Source organism: Rattus norvegicus, chromosome 6 (genome assembly GCF_021556685.1).
Source record: "Rattus norvegicus strain SHRSP/BbbUtx chromosome 6, alternate assembly SHRSP_T2T, whole genome shotgun sequence".
Lineage (NCBI taxonomy): Eukaryota > Metazoa > Chordata > Mammalia > Rodentia > Muridae > Rattus > Rattus norvegicus.
In genome coordinates, this window is record NC_141539.1 from 101,288,420 (window position 1) to 101,310,132 (window position 21,713).

The window sequence follows — 21,713 nt, forward strand, 5'->3', positions numbered from 1 at the left end:
GGAGAGGTGGAGGTGGTGGAGGAAGAACATCACTGTGTGAGGACTTTGTGAGTTTAAAGCCTCTTGTCACTTACAGTTGGATCTCTGCTCCTCGTTTGTGGCTGAGATGTGATCTGTCAGCTTCCTGCTCCTAACATCATGCCTGCTCGCTCGCTGCCATTTTTCACCCGCCCCCCATGACGGACTCTTACCCTCTGGAACTGTAAACAGAAATAAACTCATAAGTTACTTTCTGTTGTTGTGTTTTAGGATAGCCACAGAAAAGCAACTAATACACGCAGTCGTTTTTCTTTCTTTTTAAGTTTTTTTGGTATTCATTTATCTATTTAGAGACATGGTCTCACTATGTAGCCCTGGCTGTCCTGAAACTCACTCTGTAGATCAGGCTGACCTTTAGCTCACAGAGATCTGCCTGCTTCTGCCTCCTCAGGATTAAAGGTTCCACCACCCCGGACACAAGAAGTTGCTCTTCTGTTTTGTCAGTCTGCTAGTTGATTGGTTGGCTGTTTTTTTTTTTTTTTGTGTGTGTGTGTTTTGTTTTGTTTGTTTGTTTGTCTGGCTTTTTTTTTTAGGAGGGGGTGGTTGTTTTGTTTTTTTGAGATAGGATTTCTCTGTGTAGCCTTGGCTGTCCTGGAACTCACTTTATAGACCAGGTTAGCCTTGAACTCAGAGATCTGCCTGCCTCTGCCTTCTAGGTGCTGGTATTAATGGTGTGTGCCATCATGCCCTGCAGAAGTTTCTTTTTCTAAAGGGACATAAAAGTAAGAACAGAAAAACAAGTTAAAATACTACAAAAGTTCAGTACTAAAGAATTCAAATTAATAAAGATTTGAGTTAACTATGAAAAGTATATATATATGTATATATACATATATGTGTATGTATGTTAATATGATAAAACTTTATTGTTCGAGAATTTCATACATGCATAAAATGTGTTTTGATCAAATCCATCACAATAATAAAAGCTTTAGAGCTGTGAAAATAATGTCATGTATAACTTCTACACAAATAGTAAAAGGGGAAGGCATGCAAAAAATAAAACACACACACACAAACACACACACACAAGCACACACACAAACACACACATACACACAAGCACACACACAAACACACACATGCACAAACACACACACACTCACACACACGGCAGTCAGAGTTCTCATGCTGAAGTGGCATGTAATAATCAGACTGCATGTAATACGGTTGTAGAAATGTGGCCAAATATTTTTTTGAAACAGTCTCTCGTATCTCAGGCTTGCATCAAACTCCATCTGTAGCCAAGAATGACCTTGATATCCTGAATATCAGTGTTTACATTACAATTTATAACAGTTACAAAACCACAGCTATGAAGTAGCAACTAAAATAATAACGTGGTTGGGGTCACCACACATGAGGAACTGCATTAAAGGGCTGCACATTAGGAAGGTTGAGGACCACTGCTTTAGTGATAATAAGATAAAGACTTGGGTAGATATTTCTGGTGCTCTTAAAATGTCAATGGAGGGGCCATCTTTTGCTCAAGAAGATATTTAAATTCCAGAAAAATCCCCATTAAGGTCCTGAAAGAAGTCTAAACCCATAGTAGTATAGTACACTAGAGGGAGTTGAACCACCTGCCTTGCTAAATCAGCATAGCTGCTCCCTGGTGGGTTATCCTCATCTACAGAATAGGAAGATCAGAGCCCCTCTGCTGGGCTGCTCTCTTCCTGACTGGGAGTAATGGGCACTAGTAAATCAACCACCAAAAAAGGGCAAACCCAAACTCACTGGAGGTCTTGTTGGATCCAGATGTTTCATGTCTTCTTGTTCTGGGGAAATCAGTAGTGGACGGGTTTACCAGATGGCTCAGCAGGTAAAAGCACCTGCTGCTTGTACTGAAGACCTGAGTGCTGCTTTTGGACCCACTATTGAAGGAGAGATCTGATTCTCCCCGTTTGTTTTCTGATCTCAGCACACATACAATAGGTAGGTGGGTAGGTAGATAGACCAAAAGATAAAAATTTTAAAATGTAAGTGGAAGAGGACTGGTATGATGGCCTATGTATAATCCTAGCACTAGGGAAATTGAGGCAGGAGGATCTAAAGTGCGAGGCTTTCCTGACTATGTAGCGTCAGGTCAGTCATGTATACAGTCTCAAAAAAATCAAAGAGCTAGGTATGGCGGCTCGCACCTGCAATCCTAGAACTCTGGAGGCTGATGCAGGAGGAGACATAAATGTGAGGCTAACCTGGGCTAAAGGGTGAGATGATGTCTCAAAGAGCAAGCAAAAGAAATCTGATATCACTTAGCCTCTTTCTTTTCTTTCTTTCCTTTTTTTTGGGGGGGGGGTTTATTTATGTACTTTATGTAAGTACACTGTAGCTGTCTTCAGACACACCAGGAGAGGGCATCAGATCTCATTACAGATGGTTGTGAGCCACCATGTGGTTGCAGGGAATTGAACTCAGGACCTCTGGAAGAGCAGTCAGTGCTCTTAACTGCTGAGCCATCTCTCCAGCCCCTCCCCCTCCCTTTTTTAACATTGTTTTTTGTGTGTATGACCGAGTGTGTGCCCAAACTTGCACGTGGTGGTGAGAGAACAACTTTTGGGACTTGGTTCTCTCCACGTGCCTTGCGGATCTCAGGAATCAAACTCAGGTCTTCAGGTGTCTGCATTGAACACCTTTACCTGCTGAGTTCTGTCAACAGACCCCTGAATTTATCTTTTTTATCATCCTCTAGCAAAGAAGTGCTAAGAACACCAGCAAAGAGGCAATCAAGGGTGGACTTTCCCTTTCTTAGATTAGCTCTCGATGATACACAAACAATATCTTGCTTGTGAAAATGAGGACAAAACCCCAGAGTCCAACTCACCACCCGGACGTTTTCCAGAGTTGACAGAGGTGACTGGTGTCTGGCTTCTGGTGGCTTAGCCTCACAGGCCTCTTGGGTTTGGCTATTAGCAAGCCTCCCTGGATCCGAATGACTTACAGGCTGGAGTGGCCTTGACATGCTGGAGACACAGGAAGTGTACAACAGATCCAGCAGTGGTGACCCACGGTGTCTCTAAGGAAAGTTTCTATATAGAGCTCAGGAAGAGAGGTTGAGGTCTCTCAGGGCCAACAGCAAAGACTTTCAGAAAGTTCCAGGAGTGTCTCAAGTGCTTAGCCCTCAGGAGGAGCTGCCTGATGAATTTGTTTTGTGGAGACAATGTGGACCTAGTTTCTAAAGAGAGTGTAAAATAGTTGAAGTGTCATTAAACATACACGAATATACTTTTTTCTAAAATATTTTATTTACATTATATCATGCATTTAATTATATATTAAAAATACATATAATTATATATAAACACACATACTTATATGTCAGTCCTTGCTAATATATGAGTCATAGCTTTATGACCTGTGAATTTCTCCCATTTAGAAATTTTCAACCTGTCATAAATGCTAACTATAGCACTTAAGAAACAACCAGACCGGGGGTTGGGGATTTAGCTCAGTGGTAGAGCGCTTGCCTAGGAAGCGCAAGGCCCTGGGTTCGGTCCCCAGCTCCGAAAAAAAAAAAAAAAAAAAAAAAAAAAAAAAAAAAAAAAAAAAAAGAACCAAAAGAAGAAACAACCAGACCACAAAAATTCAAATGCAGATTGATAATGTACATACTATAGTTTACAGAGCTCTTTATGCCCCAGAATAAAGTATAAATGCAATCACATGTTACTTTCCTTTCAGTGTGAAGGGTCAAAACCAAGGTCCTTGAGTGTGCTACTGTTACTGGAGGTCCAGGTCTGGGCGGGGTGTTTCCAGGTTCTCTTTTTAAATATTTATTTTATTTATATGTTTATTTGTGTGTGTGTGCCTGAGCCCTTGGTGATCAGAAGAGGGAACTGTATTTCCTGGAATTGGAGTTACAAGTAGTTGTGAATAGCCATGTGTCTTCTCTTAGAGAAGCCAGTGTCCTTCATTACTGAGCTGTCTGTCCAAGCCCCAGGTTCCGAGGTCCTTGGTGTCTTATTTAAAGCACGAAGTAAGCACACACAAAGAAAACTGTTCTAAGCAGAGCAATAGCACAGATCAGATCAGGACACACTAGAGCAGCAGGCCTCTCAAGGAAGGGTAATCAGAGGCCCTGAATACTATTTAGAGCTTTCTTTTATGGAGGTTTAAGAGAAGAAAGAAGGCCAATGAGAGGGTCATCCAGTTAAGACTGCTTGCCACCACCACTAAAACCTGAGTTTTGATCCCTGGGACTCACCTGTTAGGAGAGAACTGAAAGTTGTCCTCTGACCTTCACACACACACACACACACACACACACACACACAGAGTCACACACACCTCCTGCTAGTTGTCCTCTGACCACCATAGTGCACCATGGTAAGTACACATGAACACATATATAGCTAAATATTTTTAAATGGAAGCTGAGTTCTATCTAACGTTGTTTAAAGTTATAGCTTTAAGGTTTTACAACTCTGAAAATCCCACCTCCACACTCTCTGTATGTCTTACTTTCTTACACATAAAATACAACTTACTATGGTTCAATGAGTGAAAGAACAAAACGTAATTTTTCTTTTACCATCATATGATCAAGAGAAAATCCCAAATCCCAGGAGACCCCCTAGTGAGTGGGCATCCTGTACAATTTGCCAGTAGAATGTTTGCACTCCTCGGAAACCGTTGCTAGGTGAACGCATCACAGACGGCAAGGAAGGCAGAGACAGCTCAGCGTGGCGGTTACAGTGCAGTTATTTTCCTAAGGGCCTAAAAGCACATAGTACTTTTCACCAAATATTAGTGAACATTAAAAAAGAAATAGAGAAAAGCAAGAAGCAAACAAAAATGTTTAAGAAAGTGAGCCTATCCAAGTGAACGAACACTATCAACATGTGTGTGTGTGTGTGTGTGTAATCATATCTATTTATATAAAACTTCTGATTCCTAAGAGGATAGAATTGATGATTCCATCTATTTCTAAGGAAAGATGATTTGTTATGTTAAATACGTTTATAGCAGAGAAGGCTTGTCCCTAGTGTGTATTTGTGTGTGTGTGTGTGTGTGTGTGTGTGTATCCTTGATACCAAAATAGCCAAGAATACACTTCAAATAGCAAAGAATGCTGATAGCCTGACCTCAGTCCAGGGTCTGAGCCTTTGCATAAATCTTTTTGAATCTATAAGGTCTGTTCAGATATAAATTTAGGGCTGAAAATGACTGTCCATGTCTTTATTTAGTTATGTACAATAAAAACTAAGCAGAAACAGCCGGGCAGTGGTGGCACAGGCCTTTAATCCCAGCACTTAAGGGGAGCAGAGGTAGCCAGATCTCTGAGTTAGAGGTCAGCCTGGTCCTCAGAGTAGGTTCTAGGACAACTAGGGCTACATGGAAAAATCCTGTCTCGAAGCAACAACAAATAGAAAGAAATTAAGACTCACAAAGATGAGAATAATACATATTCAACGCAGATAAACAAATTTTTCCTCTATAAAATTCTTAGGACTGGAGAGATGGCTCAGCACTTAAGAGCCCTGGCTGCTCTTCTAGAGGTTCCCAGCAACCACATGGTGGCTCACAATTATTTGTAATAGGATCTGATGCCCTCTTCTGGTGTGTCTGAGGACAGCTACAGTGTACTCATATATATGAAATAAATAATAAATAAATCCTCAAAGATAAGTAAATAAACAAATTCTTAAAAATAATACTCTCTAAGGTTTGGGGTATAGCTCAGTGGTAGAGGATTTCCTAGGAGCATAAAGATCCTGCACTTTCACTATTAATAAACTTGACTGAGGGCTGAGACCCCCAGTTTCCCTGTCTTTTTATTCTTTAAATTGGCAGAGAATTGCGTTGCCCTGTGGCACAAGATGATGTCATCCTACCAGCATAGGTGTATAACATGCGTATCACTCCAGCACTCAGGAGAGACAGGAGGGCTGGAATTGAAATGGTAACCATCCCACCACAATGACAAGTTCACGACTAGCCTGGGCTACATGGGAACTTGCCTCAAGAACAAACAAACAAACAAACAAACAAACCCAGGGATCTGGTATATATGTGTACTTGCAGACTGGGAATTTGAGGCCAGCCTAGACCATACAATGAGACTGATGGCACACACGTCACTTGTCTTCACATTTCTTATTCCACATACCTGTATCCACTATTTCTTATTTTTCTTTTCTGTTTGCTTTCTGTTTAAGACAGAGTTTCACTATGTAACTTCAGCTGTGCCAGAACTCACTATGTAGACCAGGCTGGCCTCAAACTCATGGAGATCCACCTGCCTCTACCTTTTGAGTATTGGGAAGAAAGGCACGTGCCACCACGACCCAGTTACTATTTCTTTTTTTTCTTTTCTTTTCTTTTTTTCAGAGCTGGGGACCGAACCCAGGGCCTTGCACTTACAAGGCAAGCGCTCTTCCACTGAGCCAAATCCCTAACCCCAGTTACTATTTCTTTAACAAAGAGACAGGTCATATTGGAAAACTTTATGTTTACTACTAAAATTAATATTCTGATTAATATCACTGTAGGATAAATTCTTAGAGCTGAAAAATCAAAGTAATTATACATTTAGATTTTTTTTAGAAACAAAGAATCTAACTATTTAGTCTAGACCAGCCTTGTACTGGTCTAGTACTGATCTTATAGTAGTCATGTACCATGTCATCCTGACACATTTAGATATATAATATAATATGTATAATATATATAATTTACACACACATATACATACATACATACATACATACATACATACATACATACATACATACATAAGGGTGTCTAGAACTCCATGGCCTTGAACCCACAGAGATCCCCCAGCCTCTGCCTTCCAACAGCTGGGATAAAAGGTATGTGCCACCATGGTACATTTAAATTTTTGATAGATTTATGAAATTAAAAATGGGACCTGTGCAAAAATAATATACAACATTAATAGCGACTTCCATTATTAGCATTTAAATATTTCATCTTTCTAGTCTCAGAAAAGTGGCCATTTTCGTCTGTACTCACTTGTCCTGTCCTCAGGATCTCACAGGTTTGCCTTTCTCTCTATGAAGTGCGTCCTTGTTTGCTTTCTAAGGCAGCAACGGGCTGTAGGGTTTTCCTCTCATTTTAGACTCTTTTCTCTTTCTTCCCTCTAGCTCCTCATCTCCTGAAATGCTTTTTTCTTTTTTTAAAGAGTTGTGTGAAGAGGGATAGAGAGGCAGCTTAGTGGTTATGAACATTGGCTCCTCTTCCTGAGGACCTGGATTCCATTTGGAGCATGTGTATAGGATGACTCTGGGCCATCTGAGAAACTCCAGTTCCATGGGACCTGACAAACGCTTCTGGCCTCCTGGGGCACCAGACATGCAAACTGTACACAGACATCCATGCAGTGAAATACCCATGCATGCATGTAAGATAAAAGTAAACAAATTAAAAAAAATGCATGCAAAAGGTCTCTTGTGGGGGCTCAAGGAGACACTGGGATGAATTATTGATTAGAAGGACTATCTTCTAATGGGCAGACAAACAGACAACAGGACCAGAAACGTGTGTGTGTCTGTGTCTGTGTGTGTGTACTTTTAGGAGACAGTTTTCTTTCCACCCTGTTTTGAGGCAGACTTCCATTGTTTCTGGGTGTCCAGCTTCTAGGTGCTTCTCTTGTTTCTGCCTCAGTCTCACAGGAGGAACACTGGGTTACTGCACCCTGCTCTTCACTTTGGGTCTGGGTTGGAATTCAGGTTGTCAGGCTTGCCTGGCATGTGTTTTTACCCATGGGGCTATCTCCCCTGCCCATCTCCAGGAATTGTAAACATTGAAATGTTCTAGGGACTCCATGTCCAGGAGGCATCAAAGAACATTTTAATTTAATCGATTCTTTTTGAGAGTTTTATCCCCCAATATGATCCTTTCACCAAAACAGTTAAAATGGCAATCCTGCCTGCCTAGAGGCTCAGGCCAAGTCCTTGCTCTTTCTCACACACTCCAAGCCCCTTGCTGAATCCGATTTCTCTCACATCAGATGCCCAGAGAAATCTCTTACCACACTTGTAAGCTGGCACTTAGAGTGAGATGCGGAACAGTGATCATATGCTTGCTTAACACGTGTGTTGTGTGAGTTTCAATCTTCCCCCGTATAAACAGACAAAAAAAATCATTAAAATATCATCTTCCCATCCCTTACTGATATGAGCACCTATCCTTTTAGCTAGTGTGTGTGTGTGTGTGTGTGTGTGTGTGTGTGTGTGTGTGTGTGTGTGTGTATTGGTTTTCTTTTTTGTTTTTCAAGAAAAGGTTTCTCTATGTGAAGCCCTGGGTGTCCTGAAACTTGCTCTGTGGATCAGGCTGGCCTTAAACTCAGAGATCCACCTGCTTCTGTCTCCCAAGTGCGGGGACTAAAGAGGGCACCACTGTGCCTGGCTGCAGTGGATTGAAAGAGAAAGTCCTCCAAAGGCTCAATGGTTGGATACTTTGTTTCCTGGTTAGTGGAAGATTAGGAAGTGTGGCATTGTTGAAGGAGGTGTGTCACTGGGAGAAGGCTCTGAGCTTTTAAAGCCTTTTGCCTTTCCCTGTGCATTATCTGCTTCCTGTTAGGGCTTTGACATGTGAGTTCATAACTGCTGTTCTAGCTGTCATGCCTGCCTGCTGCCATGCTTCCTATGGTGATGGACCCTCTGAAACCATAAGCCTGGAATAAAACCTTCCTATAAATTGCTTTGGTCCTAGTGTTTTGCCACAGTAACAGAAAAGTTACTAACACAGAAAAGTTACTGACTCATCTAGGTTTTTTTTTTTTTTTTAAATAACATGTCTTTGGACTAGGGATGTCACTTAGCAGTAGGTGTAACATTTGCCCAGCAGGTACAAGATCTTGACTTTTGTCCCTAGCACAGAAAAATGAATAAATAATACCATAGCTATTGTTTCATCTCTAAAATTAAATATTTAATTGATGTATGTATCCTCTACCAGAATATAATTCAGTGTGCTGCTGGGTTCTCTAGGGTGCTGTCAGCATTTGGAGCAGAATTATTGGTAGGAAATGGTTGTTCAACCGTTGCTTGCTTGATGAATAAATTATACAGATCACACAAAGCTACTGTAGCTGAAAACCCTTTCTGCTTAGACGGCAGAGGTGATAATCTTAGGGATGAAGCATCAAGGTTTGGGGCCTTATAGCTTTGGGCACTGAGTTTAGGGGCTTAAGACCATTTCCCTACCTGTTAAATGAGGCTTGGGCCTCTTCCTCACCAACAAGATAGTAAAAATCTTTGAAATGCAATACACAGAGAAGCACTACCTGCAATTTATGAGACCATTTTCTTGTATTTACAAATCCTTATTGCAAGTGTTTGTGTATGTAATGTTTTGTGTGTGCAGGAGCCCTGGACGTCAGAAGAAGGAGTTGGGTTGCCTTGAACTGGAGTTAATAGGTAGTTATAATCTGTTATGTGGGTGCTAGGAACCAAGCCTGGGTCTTCTTCAAAAGCAGCAAATACTCTTAACCACTGAACCATCGCCCAAGTTTTTTTTCCTCTCTCTTTTTCTTTCCTTTAATCCCTGCACTCAGGAGGCAGAATCAGGCTGATCTCTGTGAGTTCAAGGCCAGCTTGGTCTACAGATTGAGTTCTAGGACAGTTAAGGCTGCTACACAGAGAAACCCTGTCTTTAAAAAAATCCAATCACGGGCTGGAGAGATGGCTCAGTGGTTAAGAGCACCAACTGCTCTTCCTGAGGTCCTGAGTTCAAATCCCAGCAACCACATGGTGGCTCACAACCATCTGTAATGAGATCTGATGCCCTCTTCTGGTGTGTCTGAAGGCAGCTACAGTGTACTCATACAATAAAATAAAATCTTAAAAAAAATAAATTAAAAAAAAAATCCAATCAAAGGGGGTTGGGGATTTAGCTCAGTGGTAGAGCGCTTGCCTAGCAAGCGAAAGGCCCTGGGTTCGGTCCCCAGCTCCGAAAAAAAGAACCAAAAAAAAAAAAAATCCAATCAATCAATTAATAAGTAAAAGAATAATAAAGTAGGGGCTGGAGCTGTAGTTTATTAGTTGGTTAGCCCTTCCTAGCCCCCCACAAAACCAATCATCAATGAAGACAGCGAAGATTTCCTCATTTTACCTCATGGTAACAGTTACACAGTTCTGTAAATGTAAACCTTGTAAACTAAAAACATCATACATTTGTATTCTTTTTTTTTTTTTTTAAAGATTTATTTATCTATTATATATAAGTACACTGTAGCTGTCTTCAGATACACCAGAAGAGGGCATCAGATCTCTTTACAGATGGTTGTGAGCCACCATGTGGTTGCTGGGAATTGAACTCATGACCTCTGGAAGAGCAGTCGGGTGCTCTTAACCGCTGAGCCATCTCTCCAGCCCATACATTTGTATTCTTAAAAGTGGGCAACTACTACAGCCTGCACATTCGACTTCAGTAAAAGGGCTAATGAAAAAAAACAGAGAATATCTAACTATATATGGATATAATGTAAAACAGCCCAGGATTTCAGGCAAAAGCCACAAACTAAAATACATACACACACATTAGTGCAGAAAAAAAAATACCCAAGTTTAGTACAGGCTCTGCTCCGGCATGGGGGAACCTAGCTGCTGATAGAAGCCCCTACCTAGCATGCCAGACCCTGGCAGAAAGGTTGGGAGGCAACCATGTGTCTTGCCATTCTTTGAAACATGCCTCTCTAACAGTGGTTGCTAAATCAACAGCCAAGTGGTAAAATTCTAAGGAAGGACTCTTCTTTAGAATGATGTGGGGAAAACTGCAACCAGAGAAGGTTAATTGGGAAGAAGCCAAAAAAAACTTATTCTAGGGGCTGGAGAGATGGCTCAGTGGTTAAAAGCACTGACTGCTCTGCCAGAGGTCCTGAGTTCAATTCCCAGCAACCACATGGTGGCTCACAACCATCTGTAATGGGGATCTGATGCCCTCTTTTAGTGTGTCTGAAGACAGCAACAGTGTACTCATATACGTAAAATAAATAAATCTTAAAAAAAGAAAGAAACTTATTCTAGGAACTAACATTTTGTTTATAGACTCCATTTATTTTATTGGGAAAAACTAAATTCAAGATACCAGACCCTAAGGCAGCTGGGGACTTCCCTATAGCTGAACAGCTTCTGTTGTAAACAGTTGTCTCAATTCAGACATCTCAGGGACACCTTGTAAGGAGACAGCTGTCTGAGTCAAGCCATCTCAAGGACAACTTCTCCATCTTGTTGGCAAGTCAAGGACAAATTCTCCAAGGACCTTGTTGGCAGGTCAAACAAGTTCATGTCCCAGGATTAGGAATGAACTCCTATCCCACTTCTCCAAATGTTTTCCTAATTGTATGTTAACGGATAAAGAATATAACAATTGCTGTTATCTAAACCAAGGTGCATAAGTTGTAAAAATACATAATCAATTGCCTGTTATGCCCTAATTAACTACATGTAGCTGACCTGCTTTGTCCCCTTATCACTCTGAGCTCCACACCCAGTGTCTAGGAGAATGAATTAAGGACCTTGAAGCCAGGTGCCATGGATATGGTCCAGTCTCCAACAGATACTCCCTTGCTTAACCCAAAGTGTCAAACAAAATACAATCGGATAACACTGCAGCGCACCCCAGTTCACCCCTCACTTTGTGTTCCCAACCTTTTAAAATGTCGTACAATCTCCTTTCTGGGACATGTTTCAGGTCCCGACCTGGCTGCCTCCCTGAGCTTTCAGAGAATAAAGCTTTCATTTTTTTTTCTTTTTTCTTTTTTCTTTTTCTTCCGGAGCTGGGGACCAAACCCAGGGCCTTGTGCTCACTAAACAAGCGCTCTACCGCTGAGCTAAATCCCCAACCCCAAGCTTTCATTTTTAAGCTTCTGTGTCTCAAATAAGTTTTCTATGCTTCTACCACAAACCCAACAGTAAGAATCCAGTCCAGTAACAGCAGCAGAAAAAGCAAAGCCAATTTCTTTGCCTTCCTCTACCACCAGGCTCCCAAGGACATGGCGAAACTCATTTCTGTACAGGGTGAATGGGGAGGGGTGTCAGCCTTGCTGGCATTTAATTATTACCGGAGTGGTCTCTGCTTCAATACTGATCTGCTGAGAGGAAAGGATCCCTGGCTCTGAGTTCTGCTCCCTCCACACTGATGGAGCCCCATGCTGCTGCTCTGAGACCCCTCTCAGCTGCTGGGCTGAGCCTGCCTATGGGTTTCCACCCAGGGAGGATAACAGGTTCGATTTTAGTTATGGAAGGCTGAGTTATGGTTAAGTCATAACGAACTTGTCTCTATGCCAAGGCTGTGGATTGATCCTCCCTACTGTTACTAGAATTGAGAGTAAGACCCTGGGCTCTGACAATCCAATAAACCAGGTTAGACACCATTCTTTTTTTTTTTTTTTTTTTTTTTTCTTTCCGGAGCTGGGGACCGAACCCAGGGCCTTGCGCTTGCTAGGCAAGCGCTCTACCACTGAGCTAAATCCCCAACCCCTAGACACCATTCTTAATAAGCCCATTAAACAAGTAATGGTAAGAAATAGAAAAAGGAGATTTATTCAATACGGGAATACATTGGGAAGAGGGACAAAGAGAAGTTGTCTTCTGGGTCCAATATAAGGTTAAGGTTTAAGTAGAGAGTTAGAGTTAAACAGAGCTGAACAGTGAAGGTCGAGGTGTGGTCCCGTCCATCACTGTCAAGGCATCAGTCCTGCAAGGTGATCTCTGAAATCTTTTTCTGGGAAGCATCCAATTCCTTGGTGTGCTTTCTCCGCAGATGGTTAACCAGAAGGACACAATTGTCTCATTAAGATATCCTCACTCTTGCTAAGAGGGTTACAGATAGGCAAAGTTATCCCGGGTGCCCCCCACCACACTCTGAAAGCTTGGGGTTATGACAACGTGGAAAGTCGCATCACCCGCTCCAGGTCAGTGCCCGTAATTAGCCTAAGGCCTCCAAGCTCCTGCCTGAAGAAGTCAGGACGAGCCATAAATAAATAAATAAATAAATAAATAAATAAATAAATAAATAAATAAATAAACAAACAAACAAACAAATAAATAAATAAGAGAGAGAAGAGAGAGAGGGAGAGAGAGAGAGAGAGAGAAAGAAAGAAAGAAAGAAAGAAAGAAAGAAAGAAAGAAAGAAAGAAAGAAAGAAAGAAAGAAAGAAAGGACAAAGCCGCGACACAGGCTCTGCAGGAGACTGTCACTGCAACCTAGGTCAGGGGAACTGGTTCAGACAGGCCCATTCCTGCCGGGGTTCTGCTCAGACTCCGCCTAGACCCCGCCCCACCGCGCCCCCTATACACTATCTTTGATTGGCTAAAAGCGACGCGGGAAGCTCCCAGGTCATCAGAGGCAAGCTCCACACAGGCTCTTTCCACAGCCAGTCACAGCCGCCAACCAGTCTTTGGTGACAGTCTTCTTGCTGCCTGGGCCCACCGGCTCCCTCAGACTCTCCTGCCTCCGCTGTCAGCGGGTCACGACGTCATTCCGGTCGCCTGCGCACCTTCGCTGCTGGGAGCGCGACGCAGGCGCATTGACTGAGTTTCCCCGGGAGATCCCTGAGCACGTGGGTTGTGCTGTCCCGTACGCGCGCGGAGGGACTGGAACCTGAATTTTGCTGGTGTTCTTCGTGGGTAGCAGACTAGCAAGGGCCATGGCACCAGCGGGAATCCTGAACGGGAAAGTGGTCTCCGCGTAAGTACTTGCCACTGCTGATAGTGGTGGTGGGCTTAGAGCTGGGCGTGCGGATCCCCAAGCACCCGGGCTCTGCAGGAGAGGTGCTTAGATGGGCTTTGTGGGAAGAGAGGACATTGACACGGCCCCTAGAATCTGAAGACTGGTTTCCTGAAGCCTGAGAAACATGCCGGCCCAATGTGCAATTGCAATAGACTGCCTGGGGTGGCTGCATTCCTATGTTTTGGCGGCAAGTCCTGACCTGATCTTGCTCTCAAAAGTGTAGCTGCTGGCATCATCCTGCTTAGACATGGGCTGCCTGTGAAGTCCAAACTCAGAAAGCCAGCATAGCCGCTTGTCTTGCAATTTGGTGGTGATTCGATTGTGGCAAGATTTGACCCGGGTTTGTTTGTCTTCTGACACAGGGTCTCTTCACGGAGCCCTGACTGTCCTGGAACTCACTCTGTAGATCATGCTGGCCTTGAACTCATTGAGATCCCCTCCGGTCTCTTCCTCTGGAGTGCTAGGATTAAAGGCGTGCACCACCACACCTGGACTAGAGGATTTCCTCTAATTCAATGAATTCCTTGTTAACACCAAATACTATCTTTTACTTTCTCTTTCTTCCTTCCGGTCCGTGCTTCACTTCTAAGGTATCACACATGCAAGGCAAGCGCTGTACTACAACACCAGCCTTCTCATGCTCTACCCTATAACAGCCCCCTATCTGTCCTGGCACTAAAGTTATTTATTAGTTTGGCTTCTCTGTGCTGACAATTTCATATTCCATTTGACCACCTCTTCTGGCCCTGCAGATTTAAATGCTTAACTAGAGGAAATGTTTGCCAAGCGTCCTCCCAGAGAGTAGTAACACCCTTTTGCTTTTTTGGGAGAGAGTGCTGGGAATTGAGCCGTAAGTGTGCTTAACCTCTGGGCTAGTTCCTTGCTTTTTGTTTAGGGAATGAGTGTTGGGGACTGCTGAGGAGAGAAAGGTGTGAACTGAAGGTTGCTTTTACATTAGGTATACCTGGGTATTTATTAACTGCTGTGGCTAACAGTAATTGTCCAGTAAATACTTGACTTTTTCAGAAGAAGCATTGAGGAGAATGATAGTGAAGCCTACCTCAGGGTAAAGTGATCCTTTGTTGAAGACTGGGAAAAAAAGAGGAGAAATATAAATTAAGTAGTGAATCTTGTACTAAGGCAAGGAAGAACTCCAGATTTTTGGACTAGAAATCATAATACATCTGTGTGCTTTTTTTCTTCTTTTCTTTTGTTAAGACAAGGTCTTAGGTAACCCAGGCTTGCCTCAAACTCAAATGTATCTGAGTTTGGCTTTGAACTACTGACTCAGTGCTTACTCCTTCCAAAGGATGACCTCACAGGTCTATACCACTACTCAGGCTTTTGTTTGTTTTTCAAGACAGCGTTTCTCGAGTAGCCCTGGCTGTCCTAGAACTCACCCTGTAGACCAGGCTGGCCTCAAAGAGATCTACCTGCCTCTGCCTCTGCCTCCTGAGTGCTGGGATTAAAGACATATCACCATGTCTGCTTTTTTTTTTTCTTCTTCTTCTTCTTTCTTAAGCCTTAATGTGGGGGCTGGAGAGGTGTCTCAGGGATTATGAAAGCACATTTTGTACTTCCAGATATAACTCAGTTCTTAGCACTCTCTTTAGACCATTCACAACTGCCTGTAACTCCAGCTCCAAGGGAAAGATTCCTTCTGGGTACCCATGTACAGGCATAGCATGCACTTATAAACACACACACAAATTATAATGTTTTTTAAAAACTTACTGTGTATATTTAAGATTGGCCACAAATTATGGGATGCATATATGTAGTAACAATGTATACGGTTACTAAAGTAAAGTAACCGCATGCATGGGTAGTTACTTCTTATAAGGCTTGCTAAAATGAACTAAGTTTCTTTGCACAATCCTGGATACAGTATCCTTTCATTACCATAGTCCTGTTCTACCCTGCAGCTCCTGGCTTGTTACTCTTCTATATTTCCTACTTTGTATTCTTTGGGGTTCAATAACTCTCTGCCCTGTTTTATTTCTAGCTGTGTGCTTGGATTTAACTTCCCTATAAATGCAATTATGTAGCATTTTTCTTATAATGTCAGGGTTGCTTCCTTAATCATAGTGTCCTGGGTTCTACCCATGTGACAGACCTCCTTTTTTTTTTTTTTGGTTCTTTTTTTCGGAGCTGGGGACCGAACCCAGGGCCTTGCGCTTCCTAGGTAAGCGCTCTACCACTGAGCTAAATCCCCAGCCCCCAGACCTCCTTTTTTAAGGATGAGTAAGATTTCACCGTATGTCTAATTCTCTTTTCTCCATTTGTCTGTTGAAGCCATGGCTATTCAATGGTAGAGGAACTGGCACCTGCAATGCCCTGGCTTCAAAAGAATCTGTAATGTCATAAGAGCAACCATTAATAAGGTTGCAACCTAGATAGGTTGTTCCCATATTTTAGCTCTTGTGATTAATGCTACAATTGTTATTAGTAGACAGATTTCTTTACAAGATTGTAATTTAAATTTTTTGGTTACACAGCCAGGAAAGAAATTGTTCTGATAATTCTATTTTGCTTTTAATTTTTAAAACTTGATTTGATTTTTAAAAATTTAAATGGATACATAATCAGGACATATTCATAGAGTACTTTGTAACTTTATTTAGTTAACACTTTTTTTATTTAATGTATATCTGTGTTTTGTCCCTATGTATGTCTCTGTGAGGGTGTCAAATCACCTGGAGCTGGAGTTACAGTTGTGAACTGTCAGAGGGGTGCTGGGAATTGAACCTGGGTCCTCTGGAAGAGTGGACAGTGCTCTTAACCACTGAGCCATCTCTCCAGACTCATCATGTAATTTTGTGTGTGTGTGCGCACACTCTTGCTTGAAATGGGGGTTTCTCTTGTGTAGTCTTGGCTGTCCTAGAACTTACTCTGCAGACTAGGATGGCTTTGAACTCACAGATCTGCTTGCCTTTGCCTCAGGAGTGCTGGGATTAAAAGCAAGCTCCACCATGTTCTGACCGTCTATTTTTTTTTTTTTTTAATTTCAACATAAATTATCCATTTTACTATAGGCTAGAATTGATAGCATTTACTGGTCATTCAGTTCCTTAGTCTTTTGATGCTAACTTGACTGTGACAACAGAGGTGACACTGAGGTCCAGGCCCCACCAGCCACTGGTACTAGTGAAATCTTAGAGCCAGACCCCCTAGCCCATTGCTTCTTCTTGGTTTTTGCCACAGTAGGATAGTTCTGATTTTTAAAAGGCAACTCTGTGCTACTTTCTTTAGTGGCCATATGAATTCAAGTTTCCACCAACAGTGTACTGGGATCTCCCTTTGTGTGTGTGTGTGTGTGTGTGTGTGTGTGTGTGTGTGTGTGTGTGTGTGTGTTTGGGGGCGCGTGCGCTCACACATGCACCCACCTGCTTGTTAGTTTTATGTCTTTGAGTCTTTTTCAACATGTAGATTACTAAAGTACCTGTTTCTGGTTATGAATATATATCCATGCCTTCTATTGTGCTCTTTCTTGAAGTGTTCCTTTAGATTGTAAAGAGATAACTTAGGTTTTGACTTGGTGGGTGACTGGGAATTGGTGGTATGGGTGTGCTTTGGTTGAGTGGAGAGGAAAGTAAATATAAGCTCCTTTAAAAACCAAAAATCGCTGGAGAGATGGCCCAGTGGTTAAGAGCAATGACTGTTCCTCCAGAGGTCCTGAGTTCAATTACCAGCACCCATTTGGAAGCTCATCTGTAGCTCCAGTTCCAGGGGATCTGATGGCCCATGCATCAGGAACACTCCTAGCTCACATATAAACACCCATATCAAAAATTGCTGTGGTTTGTCCTGGAGTTATCTGTATTTTGATGCTAATTCTACTGCCCCAAGGACGGGGAAAAGATTGAAGGAAGAGGAGGAGACTGGAATGGAAAGGAAGAGACAGGAGGTGCAGAGAAGCTGCGGCAGGGCAACATGGGAGCTGACATTAAGATTCCATGCTGTACTCTTACAGGTTGTTATAAATGTTCTTAAGGGATGGATGTGTACAGGACTTTGTATGTTTAGGTGGGCAATCATATCTTATCGATTGGATCAAAGGTGTGTTCTTTCATGTGCAGATTTAAGTGTAAGGAAGTGTGGGGCGGCTGGTCTGTGCTGCCGCGGAATTGGAATGTGGGCTTCTGGCAAGATATCTACTAGATATCTTGGCACTGAAGTGTAGACCTAGTGAGGGATAAAAGACAGCATTTTTATTTTTTATATTTTTACAGCAACAAAAAAATAATAAAATAACTTAAGTGATATGAGGTACATTATGCAGTTTGTTTATGTCTATATCTAAAATACCTAGAAACTTTTTCACTTTTTACTGTAACTTTAAGCAAATTTCTTAACTTCTTCGCTGTAATTTCCTCATATGTAAATTAAAAGTAATATCTAGATTATTGGGTTTGTAGCAAAATGAAATGATACTTTTAGTTTTGTGAGTCAGGGCCTCTATATTACCCTGGCTGTCCTGGAACTCAGAAACATCCCTCCTCATCCCTCTCCCTTCTGAGCACTGGGATTAAAGGTGTGTGCTACCATGCCGGCTACCTACAGAGTCCTTAACAGAGAAACACTTAAATGAATCTTCCTGGCACATATCGAATGTTCAGTATACATTAGCTATATTGATAATCTATAATTGATGTATACATGAATGCTCACTTTTTTTTTTTTTTTTTTCCGGAGCTGAGGACCGAACCCAGGGCCTTACGCTTGCTAGGCAAGCGCTCTACCACTGAGCTAAATCCCCAACCCTGGTTTTCTTTTTGAAAGCATTAGCCGGCTTGAGATCTATTCCAGTGGTTTTCAACATTGGTTTCGTATTAGAATCGATTGGAGGTTTTTGTCTTTATTCAAAGTGAGAGATAGGATAGAGGTCCAGTGAAATTACCTAAAAGCAGGCTCTTGCCACCAAGGCCGAGGACCTCAGTTTTTAGTCCCTAAAATCCACATGAAGGAGAGAACTGACCCCTGTAAGTTGTCCTCTGAACTCTTAATGGATAGCCGTAAAGGCACAGTATTTTTTAAGATGTATAGAGTTTACCCTTGGGTTATTCAAATGATGATTTTTCTGCTCTCATATCTTGTTTTAATCTGGACACAACATCGTAATGCATATACCAAGAACCTCCAGTCTCAAACATTTGTGTAAACTGTTCTTACCATTTATTCTCTGCCTTGTCAATAAATGCTGATCACCCAATGGCTGGGCAGAAGAGAAAGTAGGATGGGATGCCCGCTAGCCAGAGGAAAGAGAGCAAGAGAGGGAAGACTCAGATCAGCTGGTAGGGTGGAGGAATTGGAGCCATGAGGAAGGTTCTGAAGAACCAGATCAATAATAATACACAAGTATCATAGTATGGGGCTGGGAGGTAGCCAGATAACCATAGGAGTTAAAGGTAGATCATTTAACTGCCCAGTTATTGAGGTGCAGTTTTGAATGAATCTTATCTTTTTTTCCTCGTGGTTATTGGGGAATAGCATAAGTAAAGAAATACAGCCAGCTGATTAATTCACTGTTTATATTTATATTAAGGATAATTCATTTACATACCCATACACACAAAGTAAATAAATGTATTAAAAGTCAGCTTGTTTGCTTGCTTGCTCTCTCTCTTTCTCTCTCATGTGGTCTTGAGGTGTGGCATGGTGGTTAAGCCTGTAAGTCTAGAACTTACGATGTGGAGGCAGGAGAATCAGAAGTTCAGGGCTATCCCCCTTCATACAGTGAGTTCCTAGCCAGGCTAGTGACATAAGGCTCTGCTTCAGGGAGAAGAAGATACAAAAGTACACCATCACAAGCTTATGTGGCAATGAATCTTTCTCTGCCAAATGTGCCTCTTAGGTCAAGAAATGGCCTGGGCCCAAAAACCTCCATGACCTGGGTGTGTGTGTGTGTGTGTGTGTGTGTGTGTGTGTGTGTGTGTGTGTGGTTAGGTAGGACAGGATGATCTCAAGCTTGAGACCTGGTAGTACAAGCCTGTAATCCTAGCTACTTGGAAAGCTTGGGATTGGGAGAAGGTAAATTCACAGCTGCCTGGATTACAGAATGAGACATCGCCCCAAAATTTAAAAAAAAGATGGCTGAACATAGCTTACCAAGCCTGAGAGAAGCACCATGTTCAATCCCAGGACTGAGAGAAAGAGAACAAAAGAGAAAGGGAAGGAGGCAAAGTGGAGCTGGTAGCTGGTCTAGGCACTGTAGACACTACATCTAGTCAACTCGGTAACTTAGTGGAAGCTGTAGTGCAGGGTAAGCTTTGGGCCTGCCATCATCCATGTTACTGGCATCTCCATTACTATAGGGTCTTCCGATGCAACTAGGCTTCACCAGTTAGCCTCATAGGCTCTCTTCACGGTGCCAAGACTTAACATCTTTGCATGACTCCTTCAGTCCATGGATGTCAGCTGCTCTTCACGACCCCTTTATACCTTCAAAACCAGTACCACACTGGTGACTCTTACGTATACCAAGTCTAACTGTAGCATGAGGTACATCCGTGGCCATCTTTGTGCTCTCAGAAAAAACACTTCCCAGAAGATTTCACCTCAGTGATGCTGGTCTCTTCTTAGCCTAGCTGTCCAGCCTCTTGTTCTTTGGGGCAGTGTTGGTCTTTGACTTCAGGATATCCAATTTCTTCTTGTCTCTTTGCTCACAACCACTTGACAAGCCGCAGCAGCCGCCTCCTCTCCCAGAGTGTGGCATTTTCATATCTTCTGAAGAGTCCTCAGAATTCCAAACGTACACCATCTTCAGCTGGCAAAATCACGCCCTTGCCAGAGCACGAGTCAGCTGCTGTGGTGAAGCAACACCATGACCCACACCCGAGATTAAAACAGTCCCATAACACAACTGGGTTTATAAAGAAACCAAATTTTCACTACAAATGTGTCTTACTTAGTATTGTAGGGACTGGGACACACAAGGTCATAATTTAACAAGCTAACTTTTTACGTTGTTCCATTGAAGAGTGGCCGGTTCTTATCAATATGGTTCCATTGAGAGGGTTCAGCATTTAGAGCTTACAGAGACTCAGGTTCAAGACCAAGGTTCCTTTGTGCTTACAAACTACTTTTTTCTACTTTCTTTTTTGAGACAGGATCTTAATCTAGCCAGGCTGGCCTTGAGCTTAACTATGTAGTGTATGATATCTTTGTGGACTCTGCCTCCTATCTTGGGAATGCTGGGATTATAGGCGTGTGCCAATACGTGATGATTAATTTTTTTTTTGTTTGGTGGGTGCTGGGATTCAAATGTAAGGCCTTACTAGGCAAGTGTTTTACTTTTGAATGATATCAGCCAACCCTAGGAGTTTTCTTCTTTCTTTTTAAATTTAATGTGGCATCGTGTGTGGGTGCTGATGCACTGTGTCATGGTGCACATCTGGAGACCAGAGGACTCTGTAGAATCGGATTTCCCCTGACCGAGGGCTCCAGGGGTCAAACTGAGGCCTTTAGGCTTGCCCATCGGTTCGAACCTTCATCCACTCAGTGCCCTCACTGGCCCTCGGCAGCTTTCTTCAGTGTTCTCCTATGGTGGCTCTTTGTCACTTTGACCTAGGAGCTGCTGTACCTGCTGACAGTTCTCAGTGAACAAGAATTTGTTTGGTAGGCGAGATGGCCTGCTCAGTCCTTACAGCACCTGCATGTATGGGCCGTAGCTGTGGGAATCCTGAACCAGAGGTGATCTTTCAGCTTGAGCTGTGTATACATAGAGGCTCTAGGGAGGAAGTTGTCCACTTTTCCTTCTGCTAAGCCAGACACATCCTATCCTCCCTTCTCCCTGGTAAAGCCAGGACTTACCCCTGAGCCATGAGCTCCTTATGCTCTCTTTTCCTATTTGGGGTGGGGGTGGTTTCAAGATGGAGTTTCTCTGTAGCCCTGACTGTGGATTCAGCCCTGTAGACCATGCTGGCCTCGAACTTACAGAGATCCTCTGTAACTTACAGAGGCCTGCCTCTGCCTCTG

General features: G+C 42.6%; 2 protein-coding genes across 9 annotated transcripts in view; one reads left to right on the forward strand and one right to left on the reverse strand.

The window, feature by feature from the left end:
* Positions 1–4,654, reverse strand: part of Tex21 (testis expressed 21) — a 38,036-nt gene extending 33,382 nt beyond the window's left edge. For 4 of the 8 annotated variants that reach the window (NM_001434282.1, NM_001025658.2, NM_001434281.1 and 1 more), the window contains 2 exon segments: positions 2,864–3,214; positions 4,571–4,650. In NM_001434282.1, the coding sequence (NP_001421211.1) occupies positions 2,864–3,001 (138 nt within the window). In that variant the 5' untranslated portion in view covers positions 3,002–3,214; positions 4,571–4,650. 8 annotated transcript variants of the gene reach the window in all.
* An 8,692-nt stretch (positions 4,655–13,346) lies between these two features.
* The window catches only part of Mthfd1 (methylenetetrahydrofolate dehydrogenase, cyclohydrolase and formyltetrahydrofolate synthetase 1), a 67,317-nt gene continuing 58,950 nt past the window's right edge, over positions 13,347–21,713 (forward strand). The window contains 1 exon segment of the mRNA NM_022508.2: positions 13,347–13,694. Coding sequence (NP_071953.2) covers positions 13,654–13,694 — 41 coding nt within the window. The 5' untranslated portion in view covers positions 13,347–13,653.